Here is a 26,592-nt window from a genome sequence, read left to right on the forward strand (position 1 = left end):
ATCTACTTTTACAAAATTACTTTTACAAGGATAAAATGCATAAACATACCTTGTAACTGTACTCTTTTTCTGAATTAGCATAAGTTATTAGTATTCAGTACTGATATAGAATGAATTCATGTAATAGTTTTTAAATTTCCAACACTTCAATCAGAAATCACCAAAGGAAATGATCTGTGTTCTTGGGGTTTAATGCATTCATTTGTACAAATTGTTAATCATAGGGTAAAGTAAAACTTCGCTAACTTAGGCCCCTCTAATTCAGAAATCATCATACGAAAAGCCATCTGTGTAATATGAAGTACTGTGGCTAGGGACAGGAAACACAATAAACCTGAAACTTTCTTCCACTAATTTATTGTGTATGATTTAGAAAGGTCCCATAACCTCCCTGGTTTCTGTTAACTTGTGTTTAAAGTGAGCTAAATTATTCAATCAAGCCATCTTATCATCATATAATTCTATGATTCTACATGGGCCAAATAGATGTTTCTTTTCTACTTTATTCTGTCTAGAAGCAATGGATTTTGGAAAGGAATTATTTCTGTTGGCATGTTTTTTTAATCTGGACATGACTAGGCTTCAGGGATCACATGAATTCGCTAAATTTGGGCACTTATGTTGTGTGCGTTTTTCTGGGTAGAGGTACACAGCTTACATGTGATTCTCAAAAAGCTCTGTGAACTTCTCAAAAAAGATTAAAAACCACTTACTTCAATAATGAATTAATGCCAAGTGATTCACATTTAACTTGTAAAAAACAGGCTCACAAGAAGTTTGCTTAATAATACTGTGTTGGTTCTATAACACTCTGTATCCCACATCAGTAACACAACACACTCTGTTACTATAAGCTACATTTCAAACTTCCATTAATAGCTCTGTCCCCACTTGGTGATGGGCCATGGACTACATCTGTCTAATTCATCTCATTATATCAAATACCTTGAACGGTGCTTAGCTCTCAGTGAATCAAAGAAGTGAAATGTCTGCCAGTTTATCTCTAGGGGAGAAGATAGCTGGGGAATGATCATCTTTTCTTCTGGGCATGGATTGAGATTCCAGAACTCAGATGATGGAAAAATAAGCAAGTAAAGATAGATAATCTTATCCTCAAGCCAAGCCTTGTAATTTCAATAAAGAAGAAATGGAAACCCAAAATGAGTAAGGGCTAACCAAAAGTGGCAAGGTCAAGACTCAAGTCCTTAACCAATGGTACATGATTCCTTTTATGCCACTACATTGTCCAGCTGAAGGAAGACACAGAACCTAATTATTTTTTTAGTACAAATAAACATGTCACCCAAATTCCAGTTCCTTTCTTTTAACTGAAATTCAATTACTAACTCCTCCATTATAAATACACATTACCATAAATAACCTCCGATTTTTACCTGATTTATTAACATTAAAAAATAAAATAACATGTCTTATTGTAATATAAGTTGTATTCAAATTTTTTGTCACTGTCATATCTACAGAAGATACTAGGCGCTATAAATAAAATTGCTTTTATCATGCAAACTTAATTAGTTTTCAACTTGTTTATTTGTCTTAACTGACAGTTACAGGAGGAAAAGGACTTCATTCATTAGTATCTTTTAAAATATATAGTACATAAAATTGAATACATGTTATTTCATTCCTATACACTTCTGGTAATTGACCTTTAAAACCTAACAACATTTACATTTCTTTTTATCTTTTTACAGGAGTATTGTTTTAAACCCAGCTTATTTCCGAAATCATCTTCGCCAGGCAACAGTGTTTAGATGTCTGGAGAGATATTCAGAAGCTGCTCGGTATGTTTGCTATAACTTTTGTGAAGATTTATTTCAAGTTAAATTAATTTTATTCTCAGCTTCTGGTAATAGCATAATAGAACTTTCCATTTCTCTCATGGAGCATGATTTTACCAGAATTATTGTCTTATAAACGTCAAACCAACAATTATTGACTATCTTTTTCTTTAATTAAAGCCATTCTATGTTCATAACTCTTTGTAAAATTCAAACTTTCCAGCCATGAGGTCACTGATGATGATGGGAAAACTTCCAGGGAAGACTAGAAATGAACTTGACCTCTGCTCTCAAGTAGGTTCCTGGTCCTTGTCATAATGACACAGTTCTGTAACTCTCTCTTTCTTGAGTTCTGGAAATGAAATCCAACCACGTGAAAAAGACCTCAGGAGTGCTCTTTCTAGAGGACATGGCATCAGTTATAACGCCAAGGGTTGTTAGAGCTGTCCCAACATTTTGCCTCCTAGACCCCAATATGTTTTATAAAAATCTAACAAAACATATTTTAATATTCTCATCCCCAAAACGTAGACTTATGGCAAAAAAAAATTGCAAGAATTATGCAACAGCTTCAGTGTCACACTCGAAATTCCTTCTCACCTATGACAACCAAGGCATTTTTCCTTCTCAGATCAAGCTCATCATATTAGACTCCTCTTCCCTTTGATGAATTTTCATCTCCTAAGGTATAGCTACCTGTTATTTCCTACTTGTCGACTGTAGTATTCCAAGAATTTAGCAAGAAAATCTGAGTGGTTTCTACATTTAACTCCAAGCACAACTCCTAGGGAGATATCTGCAGTAATAGGATGAGAAACCTAGGTTGCTGGTAGTTATTGTCTTTAGAACCTTTAAAAATGACACTTTCTTGGAAAGTGAAGTTTAAGGAATTTAAATGGATAATAAAATGGTTCCAAAAAATTAATACCATAAAGTTGACATGAATTCCGTATTGTATAAGAAGGTCCTAGGAGTTACCAAAACTGAATTAAGTGATGGATATGGAAGGCAGAATTAATCCCAACTATATTGACTTTGCAGTCAAACAACTAATATGCCACAACATCTATTTACCTGTGTGTTAATGTGTGTTTTAAAAAATGAAAATAGATCTTTATCTATCTATCTATCTCTTTTTTTACATTCTATTTTTCCTTATACTTTTCTCTAATGTATTCCATTGAATGTGCTCACTTATGACTTCTTCCTAAATTTATTTTCTCCACTGACTTGCCTCTGTGACTTTCTTTCCACCCACATACTTTTCCTAACTATGTGAATGAGAGGGAATTTTAGGAGGTGATGGTAAGCTTCCTTCTGTCCCATACTTTTTAAAAAAAAAAAAGTCCCTTAGCTACAAATGAAACTAATAGGTTCAGCATAAACAGATACCACTATCTGTAAAATGATTTTTTGTTTGGGTTTTTTTTCTGAGACACCTGTGTGGCTCAGTCAGTTAAGTGTCTGGCTCTTGATTTTGACTCAGGTCATGATCTCAGGGTTCATGAGTTTAGCCATGCATTGGGTTCTTCACTGATGGCAGGGAACTTGCTTGAGATTGTCTCTCTCTCTATCTCTATCTCTGCCACTCTGTGTTCATGCGCTTGCTCTCTCTCTTTCTCTCTCTCTTTCCCTCTCAAAATAAGTAAAATAAACATTAAAAAAATTAATAGATTTTGCTAAGAGGTGGTTTATTAATGTGTGTTCTGAATCTAATCAAAAGATCAATAGAAGGGGCGCCTGGGTGGCTCAGTCAGTTGAGCGTCCCACTTCGGCTCAGGTCAGGACCTAGCAGTTTGTGAGTTCAAGCCCCGCGTCGGGCTCTATGCTGACAGCTCAGAGCCTGGAACCTGCTTCGGATTCTGTGTCTCCCTCTCTCTGCCTCTTCCCCGCTCATGCTCTGTCTCTCTCTATCTCTCAAAAATGAATAAACATTTAAAAAAAATTTTTTTAAACAAAACAAACAAAAAAGATCAATAGAAGAAGGCTAGATGCAACTTCAAAACTAGATTTCAACTAGTAAAAAACGGCTAATGGTGTTCTCCGAGCCAGCTGGTACAGACTCTATAAAGTCAATTGTTAAATATTCTGGAATTTGGGGAGAGCCAGTTATAAAGGTAGAGGAGAAATTAGCAATGCTGGGAGAATTTACACTGTGGAAATTGGCAAATGCTACAAATCCTGGCTTTTTTGGCTTGGGTGAGAGCCAGATTACCAGCATATCATAGACTATAGCTTAATTGTACCAAGTGTGATTGAATTAAAGTTATGACAAAAAATCTTTATGGGTCCTAAAATAAACAATGAGAACTTGAAAATTAGGAATTTGTCAGTATTTGCCATGTAAAATTGGAACTGAATATCCATTGTCCTTGATATATATATCCCTGCAGTAGAATAAGCATATCTGTTTAATATCATGGGATTACTGACCTGACAATATTCCTTGAGGAAATTCCTGATAATTTTTGGAACTATGCTGGCATAGACTTTCCTAAAGAGAAGCAGATACAATTAATTTCAGATACATGTGTCTGTCATCTTGGTTTTCTTTGGAATTATAGTTCTCAATATACAGTATTACTCATTATGTTTTCCCCAAGGGAAAGAATGCTACGCACCATGAACATGAATATCATATAGGCCCTTAGCAATTAGATTTTTACTATAAAACAATAAGTACAAATCAATATATAGAACATTCATGTTTATCAATTAAATTCTTGGAGATAGTTTAGTTCAGTCCTCTTACAAGAATATTATATTAAAATTCACTGGAAAAGCCAACACATCAAAGTTATTTTCTCTAAAATGCCAAGTAGTCATGTTTCTGAAATTGAAAGACACTTACCAAATAAAAAAAAAAAGGCCATTACTATGTGACTTTGGAAATCTTAAAACCATAATTCACAGTGCAGTGGATTATCTCTTTCTGATTCAAGTTAGAATATTTATAACCAGTCCCTAGAAATTGGGCCAGCTAAGGTTTTCTGAGCCTAACCAGCTCCTCTGAGAAAGGAATACCTAGTGACTAGGCCAGAAAAGATCTCCAGGACAGCCTCATAAAAGCCCAGATTCTCAACCAGAGAGACTAGAAAAAATGCTATAACCTGTTGAATGGAAGGTATTAGTCAACTTTACAACAATGAACAAGAATATATAGATGATAGAAAATGAATAAAAATAGGGATATTTTATTTTGGTTTAGGTTCTACAGGGATGCTGGTCATCCTTGAGCAGACAACTGGCACTGGTTAACTGATGAAAGCACATTTTCAAACCATAAATCTAAATTGAGATTGCTGTAACTCCTCAAGAAACAGCCAACCTGTGAGGCTTTACCTGAAGTAACAAGTACCCTAGCTCTTTAATACCTCTGTTTCAATGCAATGAAAGTATATGTGTTGAAGTAGAATGTCCTTGCTCAAATCTGTCTTTTCTCCCCCAACACACACACACACACACACACACACACACACACACACATCATTTGGCACTACCTTCATAAGAAAGATGGTAAGACAAGAAAAATATGCTGAGATGTGAAACAAAAGTAAAGACTATTTTCTGAAGAGAACTAATGACTTTAAAAAAATTTTTTTTTATGTTTATTTATTTTTGAGAGAGACAGAGAATGCGAGTGGATTAGGGGCAGAGAGAGGAGACACAGAATCCAAAGCAGGCTCCAGGCTCTGAGCTGTCAGCACAGAGCCCAACGTGGAGCTCGAACTCACAAGCTGTGAGATCATGACCTGAGCCCAAGTCAGATGCTAAACCAACTGAGCCACCCAGGCGCCCTGGGAACTAATGACTTTTGATAATATGAATGGCATGTCTTTTATTTCTATTTGCTCAATGACTTTCACAGAGTTTGGCATATACCAAGCATTGGTTCAGGGTTTACAAATTAAATTAGCCAGTTTTGAGTTTATGATTAAGAACCATTTAGCTGCAGCAGTAAAGAGATGTTACATGAAATTTTTAGTACAACCCTGGTATAAAGATAAATATGAGAGTGTGCACATAATAGTTAAGTTATGGTAACAGTATCATGCCTTCTATAGTTAAGATCTATAAGGCAAAAAAAAAAAAAAAAAAAGAAACTACACAGAATATTTAGTTAAGACCATGCTGTGTAGGAGGAAGCAAACAGAAGGTAATACCAAAGGGGAAAGTACAACCAAAACTTCTATCCATCATTAAGGAGGAGTTAGTTGTGTATTTATATATATATGAACTAGATGAGGGATACTAGAGCAGTAATAATACATTTAAATGCTCACAAATGGCAGGCTTATGGTGTGTGAAGGAGGCCAATAAGATAAAAGTGTTGTTGTATTACAGACAACTAGAGACCACAATCTACAATGGCCATATAACTTATCTTTTAAGCTTGTTAGTGAAAATGGGCACTATTAAGAAATACCAGGAAAACAGGCATAAAATAGGACCGCTATGAGCACACTGGCCATCTGGTCACCTACCACAGCCCTTCTGGAGGGAGTGGCCATATTCAAGTCCAGCTAATGTTGCTATAATCAAATGTAGGTTCAGTGTTGCAGATTTTTGAGTCTTCAAGAAATAATATTTTTCAGAACTTGGCAAGAAGAAATTTCTTAAATTTTAAATGCCAATTATTTCAAGTTTTTCAAATACTGTGTCATCTTAAAAAAACTGAAGTAGTTCCATAAAAATGTAACTCACTGATTTGTTGCAACAAATCTTGTCTGTTCTACCTTTTATTTATAATATTATTTAATAATACATTATATATGATACTATGAGAAATCGATTAGATAATAAAATATGTACCTTTGCCCTTCTTAAAGTAATACACAAGCAATATGTTCCTGTTAATCCAAATCAAAACACAGTACTTTAAGATAAATTAATTCATGGCTACCATGATAAGCCAGATAGTAGAGTTAGTAGAAGTGGGAGTAGGTGAGTTTCTGGAGACCCAGCAAATAATTTGGGAGTTTGGTTTTATTGTTATTTTGTTATGAAAGCTAATCTTACTGGAAATTGGAAATGATGCATATATAAATCACCAACCTCCAAAGAAAAGAGTGATCCAAAAGTAAATTTAAGTGTTTGTTCAGAAATCTAGTAACATAAAACAGTGGTATTGCTGTTGATAAGCAATCACTCTGGAGTAGTACTACAATAGCAAGCAGGAAGATACTATGTCAGCTGTTTTAGTGTCATAGAACTCTGTGATTTTAAATGAGATTATTATGTATCTTGAAAGGGAGGAGAATATACTGACAGGTAGATCAAGACAAGTGATTCTGAAGAGATGATAGTAGTGTTGGGAGTTTATTTCATCTTAGTTCTTATTCAGTTGGAAGTGTAAAATCCATTCAAACATCATGCAAGATGCTAAAAATACATCACAGATTTTTTTGGTTAGAATAAGTTCTCATTTATGCCTTCAAATAGTATAAATGAAGTGTGTAGGCTAATTTTTATCCTTAAACTGGCCATATGCCTGAAGAGCTTTCTCTTTCTTTATTGGAGACAGTTTGCCTTTGCCAGAACAGCTTTAGTGTAGGCTAGCATTAGTCAGTCCTATGTGACATATACTTGTATGTTCGAAGATGGATGTGATCATTCTACCATTAAGTGATTTTCCCTTTTCCTAGGTATGAGAAAACTGTGTGACCCCTAAGCATGGTAAAATGTTGCTTCTTCATGTATGATTTCCAAAACAGATACTAATAAAGACAAATTTAGTCATTTCACATAGCTTAGGTTAAATATCTGATTATAACTCACGCAATTTGTAGTGTTTGTGATTTTAAGGAAAAAAGAAGGTTGAAATATACTAAAACTTCAAGTTTATAACCACCTTTTAAGTCTTAGGGATTTAAAATTACAGACTCATAAATGTCTAAACTTACAACAAATGTACTAATCTTAAGGTTCAATGATATGCAGTGGCTTAAAAATAATTGTCCTTCTGAAAACTATAGAAAGCTTATGAAAGAAATTGGAGAAGACACAAAAAAACTGGAAAAATATTCCATGCTCCTGGGTAGGAAGAATGAATATTGTTAAAATATCAATACTATCCAAGGCAATCTACATATTCAAGCAATACCTATTAAAATAACACCAGCATTCTTCACAGAGCTAGAACAAACAATCCTAAAATTTGTATGGAACCAGAAAAGATCCTGAATAGCCAAAGCAATCTTGAAAAAGAAAACCAAAGCTGGAGGCATCGCAATCCCGGACTTCAAGCTATACTACAAAGCTGTAATCATCAAGACAGTATGGTACTGGCACAAAAACAGACACTCAGATCAATGGAACAGAATAGAGAACCCAGAAATGGACCCACAAACGTATGGCCAACTAATCTTTGGCAAAGCAGGAAAGAATATTCAGTGGAATAAAGACAGTCTTTTCAGCAAGTGGCACTGGGAAAACTGGACAGCGACATGCAGGAAAATGAACCTGGACCACTTTCTTACACCTTACACAAAAATAAACTCAAAATGGATGAAAGACCTAAATGTAAGACAGGAAGCCATCAAAATCCTCGAGGAGAAAGCAGGCAAAAACATCTTTGACCTCAGCCGCAGCAACTTCTTACTCAACACGTCTCCAGAGGCAAGGGAAACAAAAGCAAACATCAACTATTGGGACCTCATCAAAACAAAAACCTTCTGCACATCAAAGGAGACAATCAGCAAAACCAAAAGGCAACTGACAGAACGGGAGAAGATATTTGCAAATGACATATAAGATAAAGGCTTAGTATCCAAAATGTATAAAGAACTTACCAAACTCAACACCCAAAAAACAAATAATCCAGTGAAGAAATGGGCAAAAGACATGAATAGACACTTCTCCAAAGAAGACATCCACATGGCCACTGACACATGAAAAACATCCCTCATCATCAGGGAAATACAAATTAAAACCACAATGAGATACCACCTCACACCTGTCAGAATGGCTAACATGAACAACTCAGACAACAGATGTTGGCGAGGATGCGGAGAAAGAGGATCTCTTTTGCACTGTTGGTGGGAATGCAGACTGGTGCAGCCAGTCTGGAAAACAGTATGGAAGTTCCTTAAGGAATTAAAAATAGAACTGCTCTATGACTCAGTAATTGCGCTACTAGGTATTTATCCAAGAGATACAGGTGTGCTGTTTCGAAGGGACATATGCACCCCAATGTTTATAGCAGCACTATCAACAATAGCCAAAGTATGGAAAGAGCCCAAATGTCCATCAATGGATGAATGCATAAAGAAGATGTGGAATTATACATACACACACACACACACACACACATATACATACAATGGATTATTACTTGGCAATCAAAAAGAACAAAATCTTGCCATTTGCAACTACATGGATGGAACTAGAGGGTATTATGCTAAGCGAAATTAGACAGTCAGAGAAAGACAAATATCATATGACTTCACTCATATGAGGACTTTAAGATACAAAACAAATGAACGTATGGGAAGGGAAGCAAAAATAATATAAAAACAAGGAGGGGGACAAAACATAAGAGACTCTTAAATATAGAGAACAGAGGGTTACTGGAGGGGTTGTGGGAGGGGGGGATGGTCTAAATGGGTAAGGGACATTAAGGAATCTGCTCCTGAAATCATTGTTGCACTACATGCCAACTAACTTGGATGTAAATTTAAAAAATATATAAATTAAAAAAAAAGTAATTGTTGCCTTAAGAAAAGTTGAACCTTTTGGATATGACCCAAATTATAAGTAAATTATTGCAAGAATAAATTATTTTACATACATATGGGGAAAAAAATTTAACATGGGCTATTGAAAAGGACATCCAAAAATTCATTAGAATAAAACGAACACTGGGGCGCCTGGGTGGCTCAGTTGGTTGAGCATCCGACTTCAGCTCAGGTCATGATCTCACAGCTTGTGAGTTCGAACCCTGTGTTGGGCTCTGTGCTGACAGCTCAGAGCCTGGAGCCTGCTTCGGATTCTGTGTCTCCCTCTCTCTTTGCCTTTCTCCTGTTCATGCTCTGTCTCTCTCTGTCTCAAAAAATAAAGATAAACATTAAAAAAAATTTTTTTTGTAAAAAAAAAAAAAACATTGACTCTGTGAATTCTCCCATCTTGCTGATGTATGTCATGATAATTACTTTTGTTCCTCTTCTGTTTTGAATGATGTGCTATGCATTTGCATTACCTATAGACATTTCTAAAATAATTTAGAAAGCTACCATTCTTAGACTGTGTGCACTCTCTGCAAATAATGGCCTGGAAAACTTGTGGAAGAATATAGAGAAAGATTTTTTTCTGTCCTATAAATCCAACCTTGCATCTTAAAAAAAAAAAGTGGTAGGGTAATGAAGACTACATAAGAAAGAGTGCAGAAAGGCGCTAGGATGTCATGTTTTAAGTGTGAACAAATAAAGATGTCCTCTTCTTTTCCTTTCCCTTCAAGCGGATGTTCACATGATTCCACATTTCCTATAAGAGTGGAATGTAGAAAAACATAAAAAAGTTTAATGCAAAGGAGCTGAAGTTTAACTCCTGAGTATTCTGTGCTATTTTATAATGTCTCAGTGTTGCCAAGTGAATTAGAGTTTAGTCTGCAGATGCTAAGATTATGATAAATGGATCAAAACCCTCATGTAATCTGTAAATTGGAGATAATAATAGCATTTAAGTCACAGAGATTATGAGGATGAACGAGACAATTTGTGTAGTACCTGTTACACAATACTTGGCACATCATAAATTCTCAATAAAACAAATATGCTATTATCATTGCTTTTGTTGTTGTTAACAATTGGAGCTCTTTGAAGATAGATGAAGCTACCTAAAGAGACAATGAGTTTCTCAACATTGAATCCAGAACATGTTGAGCAATCATTTAGCTGAGATATTGCGCTACAAGAGACAAGTTTGCACACAATAGTGTTAGATCTTGTCTCACTCTGAATCAACACATCTGTGTTTTTGGAAATCCCAGTGTTAACATAGGAGTTGAAAGGCATGATTTTGGTTGGTTTAAGGAGTTGAAAGGGGCAAGATGAAAAGTTTTGCATGTGAATATGTCATGAATTTTAGCATCCTCTTTCATTCTGAGAGATATTCCCATTATTCTTGAAGTGAGTTAGAGTGGAGAGTTCCCCCAGAGTGGGCAGGTGGAAGTTCAAATTACATAAAGATAACTGTTCAGGTCACCTGGTTTTGACTCCAGTTCTCCCTTTTTTTCCTTTCCTCATTTCTGTCAAAAATAGCAGTACCCTGACAAAAGAGTAAGGTGGAAATCCTAACAGCACATAGCCAGAAACTCTCAAATTCTGCACTGCTCCACCCCCTTTTTTTAAATACTGGCATTGGTTCATCACACTATTATGCACATAAATTGATCTTGATGCCACTAATTGTGAAAATTGCTTATAAGTCAAAAATTCTGTTTCTGTATCTATCTTCTGAATGGGGAATTGTCTACATTAGAGAATTAGAGTCAAGCCTGTGTTCCACTTCCAGGACTGCAATGACTAGCTGTGTGTGACATTGGGCAAGTTAATTAAGTAACCTCTTTCAGTTTCAATTTCCTCAACCATAAAATGGAGATAATAATACTACTTTACAAAGTAAGCACAAGGACTGCATGAAATAATGAGTATAAAACACTAAACTCGGTGCCTGGCATATAGTAAGCCCTCAATTAATTATTGCTGCTGCTGCCATTATCTTTGTTTTGTTGCTGTTGCTGCTGTTGTTGCTCTAAGCTTTGAAGAATGATGTCTAAAACCCTAAAACATTCACTAAATTAATTCCGTCAAGTGTAACTTTGGTATAAATATTATATTCCTGAACTACCACCCCAGTTTATCTCAATTTTGGCAGCAATCATCTATGATCCCTTGCTCTTTGCCAAACTTTATGTCAGATGCTTGTAGTACATTATCTTTGCTCCTCACAACTCTGCGAAGAAATTATAGTCTACATTTTTTAGGTGAGAAAACTTAAGCCAGAGTTTGAATGACTTGCCAGAGATCATATCATTGATAAGTAGTAAATCTGGAATTCGACCTTAATTTTATCACCAAGACCCTGACTCCTACACAAAGGATGCACTTGTTATTGTCAGACTTCATATTTACCACTTGGGTGAGTTTGAAATAGGATTGCCTCATTGTGGTATATTTCATATTTTCATTTTTTTATCACTAGTGAGCTTGTGCATATTTAATATATTTATTGGATAATCATGTTTCCTCTTCTGTGAAATGCCCATTTGTGTATCTATTGTTCATTTCTCATTGAATTGTCTTTTTATCCTTGAATCAGGGGGTTCTTTATATATTCTGGGTACTAATAAATTTTAGTAATGTATGTTCCAAGTAATTCCTTCCAATTTATGGTTTATATAATCATACTTTTTGGTAACTTTTGATAAAAAATAAATCTCTATTTTTAATGTAGCTAAGTGTAGTCATATCCTTTATGATTTGCACTGCTTGAGTTTTTAAAAAATTCTCTCCTATCCCAAGCTCATCAAGATAGACTTCTATATTGTCTTCAAGAGTTTTAAAGTTTTTCTTATGCCTTTAATGTTTTGACCCAATGATAATTGGTTTTTTTTTATATATGATGTGAAGTAGGAGTCTATTATTATGTTTTTCCCTCAATGGATAGTTATGTTGGTATCATCTTATTAAATCCCTTTGCTACTGAACTTCAATGTTAGCTCTGTTTATATCAGTTTTCTATATATGAATATGTCCATTTCTGGTCTCCATTCTTTTCATACATCTATTTGTCTGTTGCATTGCCAAAACCACATTATCCTACATAGAATAGTTTATAATATGTCTTCATATCTAGCAAAGGAAACGTTCCCAACTGATTCTTTTTCAGAAATATCTTGTCTATTTTAAGCCATTTGCTCTTCCACATAAACTATAGAAAGTCTGAATTTGAATTCCAAACCAGAAGAGTGTAGGTTCTAGTTAGGAACTCCCAAGGAAGACTTTCTTACTTTCTTTTTTGCCCTCTGCTAGGATCCAAGGCCAAGACTGACATGCTATTCCACTATTTTGCTCTGTAAGAGTTTCTCCTAATTCTTTCACTGAAAGTGTTATTTTTAAGAAAAAGTTTAATCAGGTTGCCTATTCAATCTTTGCCCTGCTAAAACTTCAAGACTTGTCTACTTTTCCCCATACACATGTCCTGTTAAAAGAAAGTTACTAGGCCAATAAATATTAACTTATATCCTCAGGAAAAAAAAACAGCTTTTTATTTGCTTATTAAACCTTCTTTACTTATATAACACTATCGACATATTTTTTAAATGCCTATTTGACACAAAAGCCAAGCAGATGGCACCCCCAATGGCCAAAGCTAAAACAATTGGAATAACAACGCAAATATTGCTAGTATCAAATTATAACCCATTATATTAAATGAATGTCGAAATCTGAGTTTATGCAAATAAAAAACATAATTGAATAAGTATATGGGGGATAAAGAAAAACTCTTTATTACAGAAGAATTCCAATTAATATATGTAGAATAAATTGGAAAAAATGAATGTTAGCAAACACCACAGTAATAATCATTGCAAGCAAGATCCGCTAATGGACTTTCAGTTTACAATCCAGCATGTAAGGAACTTAGAAGTCAACTACTCCATCTTAACAACAAGTAAATAGCTGAACTAACCAAAAAATCAATAGTTCTTCTTAGATCTGTAAGAGTAGTGAGGCCACAGGGCAAGCCAGCTGTCCCAAAGTTGGAGAGACAGACAAATACAAAAATCACAACTTACTTAAGGAGAAACTTCTAAGTGGAAACATCTGTGGGAACCAGAACTAAGGTAGGAAAATCTGAATTATAATTGACAAATAGCTGAGGGCTCAACTCTGAGAACTAAAAAATTCCACAGGAATCTGGTCACTGGGAGGCCCCTACTCTTTGGGGAGTTTTTCCTCCAGGAACTCTACCAGGTTCTCACAGTGAATATGAGAGAACAATTCCTTCATACTTCCAGCAAGAGTAGAGGAAAAGAAACCATTTTGAAATATGCCAAGGCATTAGATTCTTCTTGCCCTGCCTTCAAGAGAAACTATTTTACCAGAGCCTAACATACCTAGAGGAAGGTAAATACACAACTCCATCTTATTCTAGCCTTCTACATTGGGGGAGGGAATTACCCACTACTGTTCTCCTCTAGCTATTCCATCAGACCTAAGGCAAGGAGGAGAAGAAACTGAAAATCACTGATGAAGCTTATAGTTCCTGGCACAGGCTCACCTGACATAAATCATAGACTGAGACCTAACTGTGGACTTTAGAATACTTCCCCCTCCTCACACTTACCACTACATTCCTGAAGGTCTATTTACTGCACTTCCTTTTACCTACCACATTATGTCCACCTTTCAGTAAAAAAACAAGGCATACTAAAACAACCCAAAACAGAAGAATATACATTCTTTTCAAGTACACATGGACCATTCCCCATGATAGTTCACATGTTAGTCCACAAAAGAAGTCTAAATAAATTTAAGAAGATTGATGTCACATCAAGCATCTTTTCCAACCACAACAGTATGAAACTAGAAATCAATTACAAAAAAAAAAAAAACAACACTGAAGAAAACACAAACACAGAGGTTAAACAAAGTGCTACTAAACAACCAATGAGTCAATGAAGAAATAAAAGAAGACATACAAAAAATATCTTTAGACAAATGAAAATGGAAACAATATTCCAAAATCTTTGGGACATGGAAAAAGCAATTCTAAGAAGGTCATTCATGGTGATACAGGACTACCTATAGAGAAACAAGAAAATCTCAAATAAACAATCTACATTTACATTTAAAGGAACTAGAAAAAGAATAACAAAACAAACCCCAAAGTTAGAAGGAAGGAAATAATAAAGATCAGAGTAGAAATAAATGAAGAGTCTTTAAAAAAAAAGCAACTGATAAAGATCAATAAAACTAAGAGTTGGTTCTTTGAAAAGGTAAACAGAATTGACAGACTTGATTAGACAACCTAGAAGAAATGGATAAATTTCTAGAAACATACAATTTTCTAAGACTGAATTATGAAGAAATGGAAATTTTGAGTCGACCAATTACTAGTAATGAAATAGAATCAGTAATCAAAAAAATTCCAGCAAATAAAAGTACAGGTCCAGAGGACTTCACATGTGAATTCTACCAAGAATTTGAAGAGGAGTTAATGCCTGTCTTTTTCAAATTATTTTTAAAAATTGGAGAGGAAGGAATACTTTCAAATTCATTTTATGAGGCCAGAATTACCTTGATACCAAAATAAGACAAAGGGACAAAATAATAATAATAATAATAATAATAATAATAAATAACAGGCCAATATCCCTGATGAGCATAGATCAAAAATCTTCAACAAAATATTAGCAAACCAAATTCAACAATATATTAAAAGGGTTATAAACCTGACCAAGTGAAATTCATTCCAAGGATGCAAGCATGGTTTAACATTTGCAAATCAGAGGTGCTTGGGTGGCTTAGTCAGTTGAGTGTCCCACTTCAGCTCAGGTCACGATCACGTGGTCTGTGAGTTAGAGCCTCACATCATCGGGCTGTGTGCTGACAGCTCAGAGCCTGGAGCCTGCTACAAATTCTGTGTCTCCCTCTTTCTCTGTCCCTCCCCCAGCTCACACTCTGTCTCTCTCTCTCTCTCTCTCTCTCAAAAATAAATAAACATTTTTTAAAAACATTTGCATATCAATCAACATGATGTACCACATTAATGAAACAAAAGATAAAATCATATAACCATATCAAATAGGTGTAGAAAAAGTGTTTGACAAAATTAAATATCCATTTATGATAAAATCTCAACAAACTGGGTTTTAAGAGAACATACCACAACATTAGAAAGGCGGAGTGTGACAAGCCTACTCAATGGTGAAATGCTAAAAGCTATTCCTCTAAGATCAGAAGCAAGACAAGGATGCCCCCTCTCACCACATTTATTCCACATAGTATTAGAAGTCCTAGTCCCAGCAATCACATGAGAAAAAAATAATAAAAGACATCCAAGTCAGAAAGGAAGAAGTAAAACTGTCATTATTTGCAGATGACCTGATACTATATATAGAAAACCCTAAAGACTCAAAAACAAAATCTGTTAGAACTAATAAATGACTTCAGTAAAGTTGCAAGATAGAAATATACAGAAATCTGTTGCATGTCTATATGCTAATAATAAACTATCAGAAATGGAATTTAAGAAAACAATCCTATTTATAGTTGCATCAAAAAGAATAAAATACCTAGAAGTAAATTTAACTAAGAAAGTGGAAGACTTATACTCTGAAAACTATAAAACATTGATGAAAGAAATTAAAGACAACACCAATAAATGGAAAAATATACCATGCTCATGGATTGGAAGAATTAATATTGTTAAAAATGCCCATATTACCCAAAGCAACCTACTGATTCAGTGCAATGCTTATCAAAATGCCTATGGCATTTTTCACAGAACTAGAATAAATAATCTTAAAATATGTATGGAACCACAAAAGACCTCAAGTAACCAAACCAATCTTGAGAAAGAATAACAAAACAAAAAGTCATGCTCCCAGATTTCAAGATATGCTACACAGGTAAGTCATTAAAACACTATGATTCTGGAAAAAAAAACAGACAAATGAATCAATAGAACAGAATAGAAAGCCCTGAAATAAACCCATGATTATAGATTCAATTAATCAGTAACAAAGGAAGGAAGAACAAACAATTGGAAAAACACAATCTCTTTGAAAAATGGTGTTGGGAAACTGGACCACATTCTTACACCATATACAAAAACAAACCCAAAATGGATTCAACACTTTAATATCTAAAACCATAAAACTCCTAGAAGAAAATATAGACAGTAAGTCTTTGACATTGGTTATAGCAATTTTTTTTGGATATGTCTTCTCAGGCAAGGGCAACAAAAGCAAAAATAAGCAATAGGGCTGCATCAAACTAAAAGGTTTTTGCATACTAAAGGAAACCATCAACGAAACAAAAAGCCAGTTTACTAAATGGGAGAAGATACTTGCAAATGATGGAGCCAATAAGGGGTTACTTTCAGAATATATTTTAAAAATTCATTAACTCAATAACAGCAGCAACAACAACAGGAACCCAAATTTAAAAATGGGCAGAGCGGGGACCTGGTTGGCTCATGCAGTTGAATGTCCAACCCTTGATTTCGGCTCAGGTCATGATTTTGGGGTCATGGGATCAAGCTCTGCATTAGGCTCTGCACTGATTGTGGAGCCTGCTCAGGATTTTCTCTCTCTCTCTCTCTCTCTCTCTCTCTCTCTCTCTCTCTCTCTCCCTCCCCCTCCCCCACTCATGCATGCTTGCTCTCAAAATAAATAAACATTAAAATTTTTTTAAAATAAATTAAAAAAATCAAAATGGGCAGAGGATCTGAATAGACACCTTTCCAAAGAAGACATACAGATGGCCAACAGGCACATAAATAGGGGTTCAACATCATTAATCATCAGGGAACTGCAAATCAAAACCATAATGAGATACCACCTCATACCTGTCAGAATGGCTATTATCAAAGAGACAAGAAATAATACGTGTTCTTAAGGATGTGGATAAAAGAGATCCCTCTTTTGGTGGTGCACTGTTGGTGGTAAAGTAAATTGGTGCAACCACTGTGGAAAATGGTATAGAGTTCCTCAAAACATTAAAAATAGCAATACCATACAATCTAGCCATTCCACTTCTGGTATTTATCTGAAGACAACAAAACACTAATTTGAAATGATACATGTACCCACCCCTATGTTCATTGCATTATTTACAATAGCCAATATAGGGAAGCAACCTAAGTGTCCATCAACAGATGATGGATAAAGAAAATATGGATGGGGGTGTATGTATATAATATATATTACATATAATGAAATATTACTCAGCCGTTTAAAAGAGTGAAATCAAGCCATTTGAGATAACACGGATGGACCAAGAGGGTATTCTGCTAAGTAAAGTAAGTCCAAAGAGAAAGACAAATACCATATAATTTCACTTATATGTGGAATCTAAAAAACAAAACAAATGAACAAACCATAGATATAGAGAAAAAACTGGGGTGGGCAGAGAGGCAGGGAATGGGGGAATGAGGAAAATAAGTAGAGCAAATTTAGAGGTACAACTTCCAGTTATAAAATAAGTAAGTCATGGGAATGTGATACACAGCATAGGGAACACAGTCAATAATGTAATAACTTTGTATGGTGATAGATGGTAACTAGACCTATCATGGTGATTCTTTTATAGTGTATAAAAATATCAAATCACTATGTTGTACACCTAAAACTAATATAAAATTGTATGTCCATTATAATTCAATAAGAAAAAAATTATCTCCTTCAAATATTTATCAGTTGAAAAGGGAAGCCTAGTCACTTTATGGTGGAAATAAATGAGCAAATACCACTGTAATCAAGTGATTAAGGTTAATATCACCAGTAATAAAACACCTACATTATGTACCCCCCGTTAGTATGCAATGAGGACACCACATCACTTCTATAGTATTCTTGCCTAAAATGCATAATTTCAATCTAATCATGAAAAAACATCATAAAAACTTAATTTGGGAAACATTCTACATAATAACCAATTAGTTCTCATTAAAAACATCAAGGCCATGAAAGACAAACAAAGAATGAGGAAATGTCAAAGATTGGAAGACACTAATGATACACAACTAAATGTATAGTGGGATCCTTGATTGACTCCTGGAACAGAAAAGTGGCATTAAGGAAAAAACTGGTAAAACTTAGAAAAATCTATAGTTTAGTTAGTAGCAATGTACCAATAATCATTTCCTAGTTTATTCACTATTCTTTGGCTTTGTCAGTTGTCGAGATTAGAGGAAGCTAGGGGGAATCTAGGTAGAATGATACACTATTTTTGCAATTTTGCTGTAAATTTCAAATTATCTCAAAACAAAAACTTGAGAAACTTGTTTTTTATGTTTGTTTTCAGTCCATCTTGTTTGAAAGTATCAACTTTACTAGGTAGTGTTTCTCTGATCATCTCATCCACCATATTCTTAAATTTGAGACTTAACATTTTAAAGACATTTTTATCATATTTCACTCCCAGCCTATTTTGGGATATCCTTTGCCTGCTATAATTTAAGAACATGTTCTTTTTCTACATATTATATCTCCTACAGATTCCATCTTAATTTTAGCTTCTGGAGCTTACTTTGATATTCTTTTATACTCTTCTTTAATTACCTGAGTCATAAAATCTGGTACTGACACTATTAGAATTGGGGCTAGACCATCAGGATCCGCAGTTCAGTTCTATCACTTACATTTGCATTGGCCTTAGCAAGACCTTTGGCCTCTGTGGAATGAGAATTATGATAGGACCCAGTCTCATCTCTCTAAAAGTTGTTATGAGAATCAACTGTCTTCTTTCCCCTGGATTCCCTGACATCATACTCTCTGGATTTTTTCCTACCCAATCTCTTATTCATCAACCCACTACTTAAAAATTACTGTTTCCAAAGGGTCAATCCACTCTTAAATCCCCTCTGCTGGTTTTAACTAATCAATCTACTAATGATTCCAAAATTTATGCCTACATTCTCAGATCTTGTTGCCAACCTCCACATTTATATATTCAAGCACCTTCTGGATATTCCCACTTTACTGTATTATAAACATCTCAACCAAAACATATGTTCTAAACTGAACTCTGTTGCTCTCAAAAACTTAACTCTCCAGTATCTTAATTATCTAACATAATGGATTGATTAATTAAATAGTGGAATTGCCCACAAAATACAATGCAACCATTTTAATTACTGTTACAGATGCAAATTTACTAATGTGGAAGCTATCCTCACCATATTGGTTATTTTAAAAAGCAGGTTAAAAAGCAATATGTGAAGAAAAAAAGCAATATGTGTAGTATGCTCTATTTACAGAGCAAATTTGAACACCTCTCTCTCCAGACTAATTACTTTAAATGACTCTCCATAATCTACAAAATAAATCCTGGCAAAAAAAATTAAAAGGTCTCTTGTAATTAAGACCCTGTTTGTCTCTCTGTCACTCTGGCCTCCTTTACACACACACACACACACACACACACACACACACACACACTTCAATACTGAAATATTACCCAAGCACAGCATGCTATTTCACGCTTATACACATTTGCATATCTTCTGCTCAGAATAGCTTTTCCCCCTGATTATCTCTGAAGCCTGTTGGGGACCCACCTCCTCTGGGAAGGTTTCCCTAACTCTGTTTTCTCCCAAATAAGATTAATTACTTTTTTTCCATATTATTTCTATGCCTTGTCTTTATACCTACTAGTGCATAGTCCATGTCACAATTATGTCCTTAAATGTAAGTTTATCTTAAAATACCAAGGGTTTCTTGAAGATGGGGAACTGATTAATTCACCCTTTTCACCTTCACTTTCTATCTTCAGGACTCAATCACATTAGTCACAGTATAAATATTTGTGGAAGTGAAATTAGAATGCATATGAAAGCACATAATATACCACAGATGGAGTGCTCTGAAATGAAAGATAGTATTTTTCTATTTAAATTCACTGAACAGATTCTTCAAAAGGGGACTCCTCACCTAAATTAATGTAATCTGGGTGTCAAAATCTTGAATCTGATGATGAAGTAGGTAAAATCCCCTTAAGTCAGGTATCTATTAAAAGAAATACAGAATTAAAGGGGAGCTCCTTTTTCCAGAACTTTATAAAAGTCAACAAAAGGATTTATTGGGAATAATTGGGCCCAGGCTCTGTAATGAGAACTTCATGATTTTTGCTCTACATATTACATGACTTGAATTTTTCCAAGCCTTATCAACCTGTGAACACAAATCATATTATAATAATGGAAACAACTCCATATACCTGCAAAATACAAGATTTTACCTCTCCTCCAACTGACTTGGGATTTCTGGGATCTGACTCAGATACACTCCAGAAAAAGGGTAGAGTGGAATAGCATGATATGAAGAGGTTGATTTTTAATGTTAGCATGTAAGGCACGTACATGGTTTTGTATATACAACCTACATACAAATATGCTCACAAAATACAATTAATGTTCATTGTAATGTTCAGCATATAATTCCATAGGGATATTACATTCAGAAACTCTCACTCAAGAATTTCTCTGCTTGGAATATTTTGGCAAATTAATGAAGATTCTCTTGTGGTGGCCCTTCCTGTTGGCTGTCATCGTTCTCTCTTCCATAGATGACTTTACCAGTTCATCTAACTCATCCTTGGCCCAGAGTTAATTATCAAAGTTCTTCCTATAAGGCGTGGATGACCCACTTTCCTGGCAGATGTTTGGTTTCTTTGCTATTGATCAGGGAAATCCTTAACATCTTTCTCACATTTAAAAAATACGTTTAAAACTAGCAATGAGTATTGCTGATTTGACTGACTCCATTCATTGCCTGTGGGCTTAAGTTTATTGAATAAAATGGCAAGCTGGCACGGGGTATTACTTAAAATTTCATCTTTGCTATTGTTTTTACATCAATATTCTTGAATCCTACTCGATTAAAGGCATGTCTGATATGACCTTGCTGTTACTGGGGGGTTTTTGTTTGTTTTCTTTTTAATTTTTTTTAATGTTTTTGTTTATTCCTGAAGGGGGGGGGCAGAGAGAGAGAGGGAGACAAAGAATCCGGAGCAGGCTCCAGGCTCCAAGCTGTCAGCTCTTGGCTCTGTGTGTCAGCACAGAGCCCAACAAAGGGCTCAAACCCATTAACTGAGCAGAAGTATGATGCTACTGAGCCACCTAGGTGCCCCATTGTTACTGGGTTTTATATCAGTCTTCAGTCTTGGGGTTCCTCACCAAGGAACTGGAAACAAGCCCCAACCCCAAGGGCAAAGGGAATCCCCTCTCTGCTAGTGTAGTGTGCAGACTCTTAGGGATCTCATAAGATTCTTTTCCTAGGTTTGTTGTGTTATAAATGTTAATTGCTCAAAAGACTATCTTTGAGTCATGAGTCTATACCAACTGATTCCTGTGAAAGATTTTGCTTTCCTCAAATAAATTCTGTAAAATCATGGCTATGGCTGTAGATTTTTAAAACCCTGACTCTTCCTGAGACATAAATGACTGCATTGTCTCTTGAGGGATGCAAGCCCCAGCACTTTCCTGATTCAGGAATATCTGGAATGGATCCCATTAGGGCAGAGCCTCGCGACTTCCTGTGCCTCACCTTTGATTAGACCCAGGGCAGTAGTAGCAGCTCAGAAGTGCATTAACAGAGTTATTATTAACTCTTTTATACCCAGAATCAGGCGGAGTATATGAGTATAATAAGAACAGGGTTTTCCCTACACTCACCATGAATGTTTATCCTTATAATGTATCTAGCCCCCTAGATCTCACTCTACCACCAACACTAGACACAACCTGGAGCCCCCACACCATCCTTCAAAGGAGACACTCATTGTCTTAAGATTTTCAAAAACTTTAGAGTTTTTTTAAGAAGCTCTTGCTGCACAATCTACTCTTCTGTGACCTGGTATGGTTTGTTTCATCATGCTCACAGAACTGTTTCTTTCCTTACAAACAACTCTCTTGAAAAAAATATTTGCCAGCTGTTATTGCTTTCCAAAATTATTTATTTATATTTTAATTTATAAATATGCTACCATTACTTAACGCCTCTGGGCACATTTGCAAAATTAAAAACACAATTAAAAAAAAATAAGACAAACACCATGCAAACTGTGGTTCATGGGCAGAGGGGGTGGAGAGCATTGTCTCTGCCTACATTAAACTCCCTTCAAGCAAACATCTAAATAAACAGATGGATATTGCACTGTGTCCCAAAAGAAATGTAAAAGTTTCCTAAAATCAATACCATGAACCAGTTCAAGAAGACAAAAGCTTCTCCTAAGAGTGAAAGGGTTATTACCTTGCAAACTCAACAATTGCAGTGCTAGAATCTAGCATCTGGCCTCTAACATCTTCCATGTATTCTGTCCCAAAAGCTCAATAATGTAAATATTACTTGTAACTGGCACATAGTAAGTGCTCAATAAATACATAAATAAATAGTTGTTTGCTTTAATATACATACCGTTTTAATTTTCAAACTTATCGCTTTCCTGACACTGTTCACATAGAGAATCCTTCATTTTTTTCCCCACAACCCAGCTTGTATTCTCTTTTCATATAAAGAATAATGTATAGAAATTTTACTTTGTGTTAGTATGATTGTGTGTGTTGGAGAATCTGTGAAGGAGTGAAAATGCATCTTGATTGTCTATTAGCCAAGCTTTCTGATTCCAATCTATAAATTTAAAACTACAAAGTAAACATTTGGAAATGAGTTTTAGCATAAAAATCAGGGTTCCTATGGATTACATCTCCTGATAAATCCTATAAGAAAGTCACCTAGTAAACTAAGGATAAATATATATCTCTAAGAAAATACACATCTTATAGGAGGAAAAAAAAAAGTACTTGTATATGCATTTTTCCATGCAATCTTAAGTCAGAGAAAAAGTTAAAAATAATTTAATAGGAATGTATTGTAGCCTACTATATAATCAGCTCTCGCCAAAAAGAAGGAATAGAGGAAGGAAAAAATGAGATTCCTGCTCTTCAAGAGTTTATAATCCCACTAGAGACAAGATAAATAATTCTCTTTCCAGAGTATTAAGCATGTATATTTAACCCAGGAGGATGACTGTGCAATGTGCATGCATGCTCTAAAACATCTTCGGTGAGAAAACAATAGGAGACCACATCATTTATCTTCTAAACCATGAAAATATTGATAATGAAAGGGGGCCTATTAATTACCCTAGGACAAGAATAGACTAGGACTGTCTCCAGAAAACCTAGGTGTATGGTCATCATAAGCTTGGAGCCAAGAGTGTGGGCATCTCAGTGCTGACTACTCTCCCCTGAGGTTTTCTCCTAAGCAGATCTATCAAGGCAGCCTAAAGTTGCTACTCGGTATTTCTTTTTTGGATGTCCTGCTTTTCTTATATATCTGTGATTGCTAGTCATGCATGTTTCGGCCAAGATGTTTGCTCTGGGCGATATCATCAGACTGTAAAATTTGACTGTACATCCTGGTCCAGACAGAAAAGAGGATCAGGATCACCTGAACCTACTTCTTCATCAGGAATCATAGACAAAGCAAATTCACTTAGAAGTGAATTAAACGAGACCATCACACTTTATTCACAATGGCCAAGAGCACTACACTTTATTTCAGCTACTCAAACAAATTCCGCACCGTTGCGTATCCTTCCTGCCTTATTGCTACCCATCATCAGCCACAGTGTCCTTCATGAACCAAATGGTCAATAACTTTTGGTTGAATGAATGAGTGAATGAATGAAGTAGTAGCTATGGCTAGAGACAGAAGAATATATAGCTAATGGATAACAATCATTACTACCCTCCCCTACCTGCAGAGAAGTATCTCCAAAGGAAGAAGCAAATGTCCTACTCTGTGTACCATAGTTTGCTTCCCCAATGTACTTTTTTTTCCTGGAGGAATAGATCTCAAAATATTTAATGTAACTCAGGTTTCATATGCAGAATCCCATTTAACTTCAGCAGCACATCTGTGTCTTTTTTTTTTTTTAACATTTATTTATTTTTGAGACAGAGAGAGACACAGCATGAACGGGGGAGGGGCAGAGAGAGAGGGAGACACAGAATCCGAAGCAAGTGCCTTCCTTCTTTTAACAAAATCATCAGCAAATATTTATTGATGACCTACTATGTGCCAATCACTGTTTTAAATACTTGGGGATACAGCAATGAGCACACCTTCAAAAATCTCTGGCCTTATGGATCTTTCAGTTATCCATTCATCTGATAATCATGTAGCAAGTGTCTATACTGTGCAAGGCTCCAGTGGATTCATAATGATGAATGAGACGTGATTCCTGCCCTCCACAAAATCATACTATATCAGAGACGCTTTTAAAGAATACCAATAGCTAATCTACAAGGGAAAGTTAAAGGGCTCTAAGGGAAGACTTACAAGCAAAATGTATGACAGGGTGGAATGCAAGAATATTTAAGTATAATAAGGGCTCAAGAAGGCTGCATCAAGAGAGTAGCATTCATTCTGTAGGCTCACAAAACTGCACTACCTATGTTAGTTACAAGCTTCTATAAGTCTTTTAAGTTCAAGAAAAAAAATTTAATAACCTCGAAAATCAATACACTTTTGAAGCAGTCTAAACAAGCCTGTTTGGGTACAAGCTTCTCAGTGAAGCAATGTGTATTTCATTTTCGTAAATATCAGTGCTAATGTCTGGGCAGAATAGTAATTTGCAAGCTAACACTTACTGAGTGCTTCCCAAGTACTCTGTGTTCTCCACTTCTCTATGTGCATTACATATAGCAGAACATTTAGTCCTTCTGACAATCCTGTGAGGTTGGCAACTATTATTTTTACATGGTAATATGAGGAAACTGAGGCACAGAACGGTTAGGCAATTTGACTGAAATCACACAGATAGCAAATAACATCATTAGGGTTTAAATAAAGGCAGTCTAGCTCTCATGTCTACATTCTCAATTCCTGTGCTATATTGCCTATTAATCTGATGAAAATAACTTATTACAAGTTATTAAGAAATGATAATGCCAGTGCACCTGAGCGGCTCAGTCAGTTGAGCATTCGACTTCGGCTCAGGTCATGATCTCATGGTTCCTGGGTTCAAGCCCCACATCGGGCTCTGTGCTGAGAGCCTAGAGCCTGGAACCTGCTTCGTATTCTGTGTCTCCCTCTCTCTCTGCCCCTCCCCTACTTGTGCTCTGTTTCTCTCTGTCTCTCAAAAGTAAATAAATAAATGTTAAAAAAAATTAATAAAAAGAAATGATAATGCCTCCACCTTCAGAGAAAACACAAATGTGCAATGCCATTTAATATTTCAACCTAAAGAAGAGACTAATGTGTCATTTTATGGCACTTCAAGTCATTGAGAGAAACATTTTGGGGGCAGAGGATTTTTTGATGCCTTAAAAATTGCCTATTTATCTCTAGATGTAATGTTGCCTTGAAAAAAATGAGAAGCAGAATGGATATGCTTAAATTAAGGAAAATATTGAGAGAGGGAGAAGCTGAATCCTGTAATAGTGCATTAAGGCCAGGTGAAGGTGGGTTTTTCTGTGGAGGCTCTTTGCTGGCCAGAATATTAATAGAGTACATCAGAAAATAAGAAAAGAGATGCCACAGCAGAGGCATGGACTATTTAAAGAGGTCTAGAAAAGTGTGAAAAGCAAATCTGAACACATCATAATTTTGCCAAATGTCCACCCTGAATATATATCACTTATAAAATCAACAAATGCTTATATGTTATTTTTATGACCCTCTGCTGTCTTGGAAGCATGAGCCAGTCTTCCACCAGTGAGCTGTTCACATGTGGACAACAGACTCTTCATTGTATCTTCCTGAGATTTTCACAAAAATGTTGTTGTTAATAGTGGTGGTGGTGGTGGTGTTTGTGGAGGTTTTTCTATCTGGATTACACTGAGAATGCCACATATAAAATCGCTTTAAAGATCCACTTAAGTGTCAAGTATCCCATGTAACAATTTTGACCATATTAATATGGGGACATTCCCTACGTATAATGTGCCTTTCCCCCAGCTTATATCCAACTTATTCTGACCTGTTTTCACACCATTCCTATCCTTTCAGTATAGGAACCAAACTTGCCTGAGTTGGGAACATCTGACTCAACTTCTG

At 35.5% G+C, this 26,592-nt stretch overlaps 1 protein-coding gene across 4 annotated transcripts in view; it reads left to right on the forward strand.

The window, feature by feature from the left end:
• SPATA16 (spermatogenesis associated 16) overlaps positions 1-26,592 on the forward strand; it is a 241,745-nt gene that overhangs the window by 117,429 nt on the left and 97,724 nt on the right. For all 4 annotated transcript variants that reach the window (XM_007077091.3, XM_007077092.3, XM_042956736.1 and 1 more), the window contains exon 4: positions 1,713-1,802. In XM_007077091.3, the coding sequence (XP_007077153.3) occupies positions 1,713-1,802 (90 nt within the window). The remainder of the gene's footprint in view (positions 1-1,712; positions 1,803-26,592) is intronic.

This window comes from Panthera tigris, chromosome C2 (assembly GCF_018350195.1).
Source record: "Panthera tigris isolate Pti1 chromosome C2, P.tigris_Pti1_mat1.1, whole genome shotgun sequence".
NCBI classification, from domain to species: Eukaryota; Metazoa; Chordata; class Mammalia; order Carnivora; family Felidae; genus Panthera; species Panthera tigris.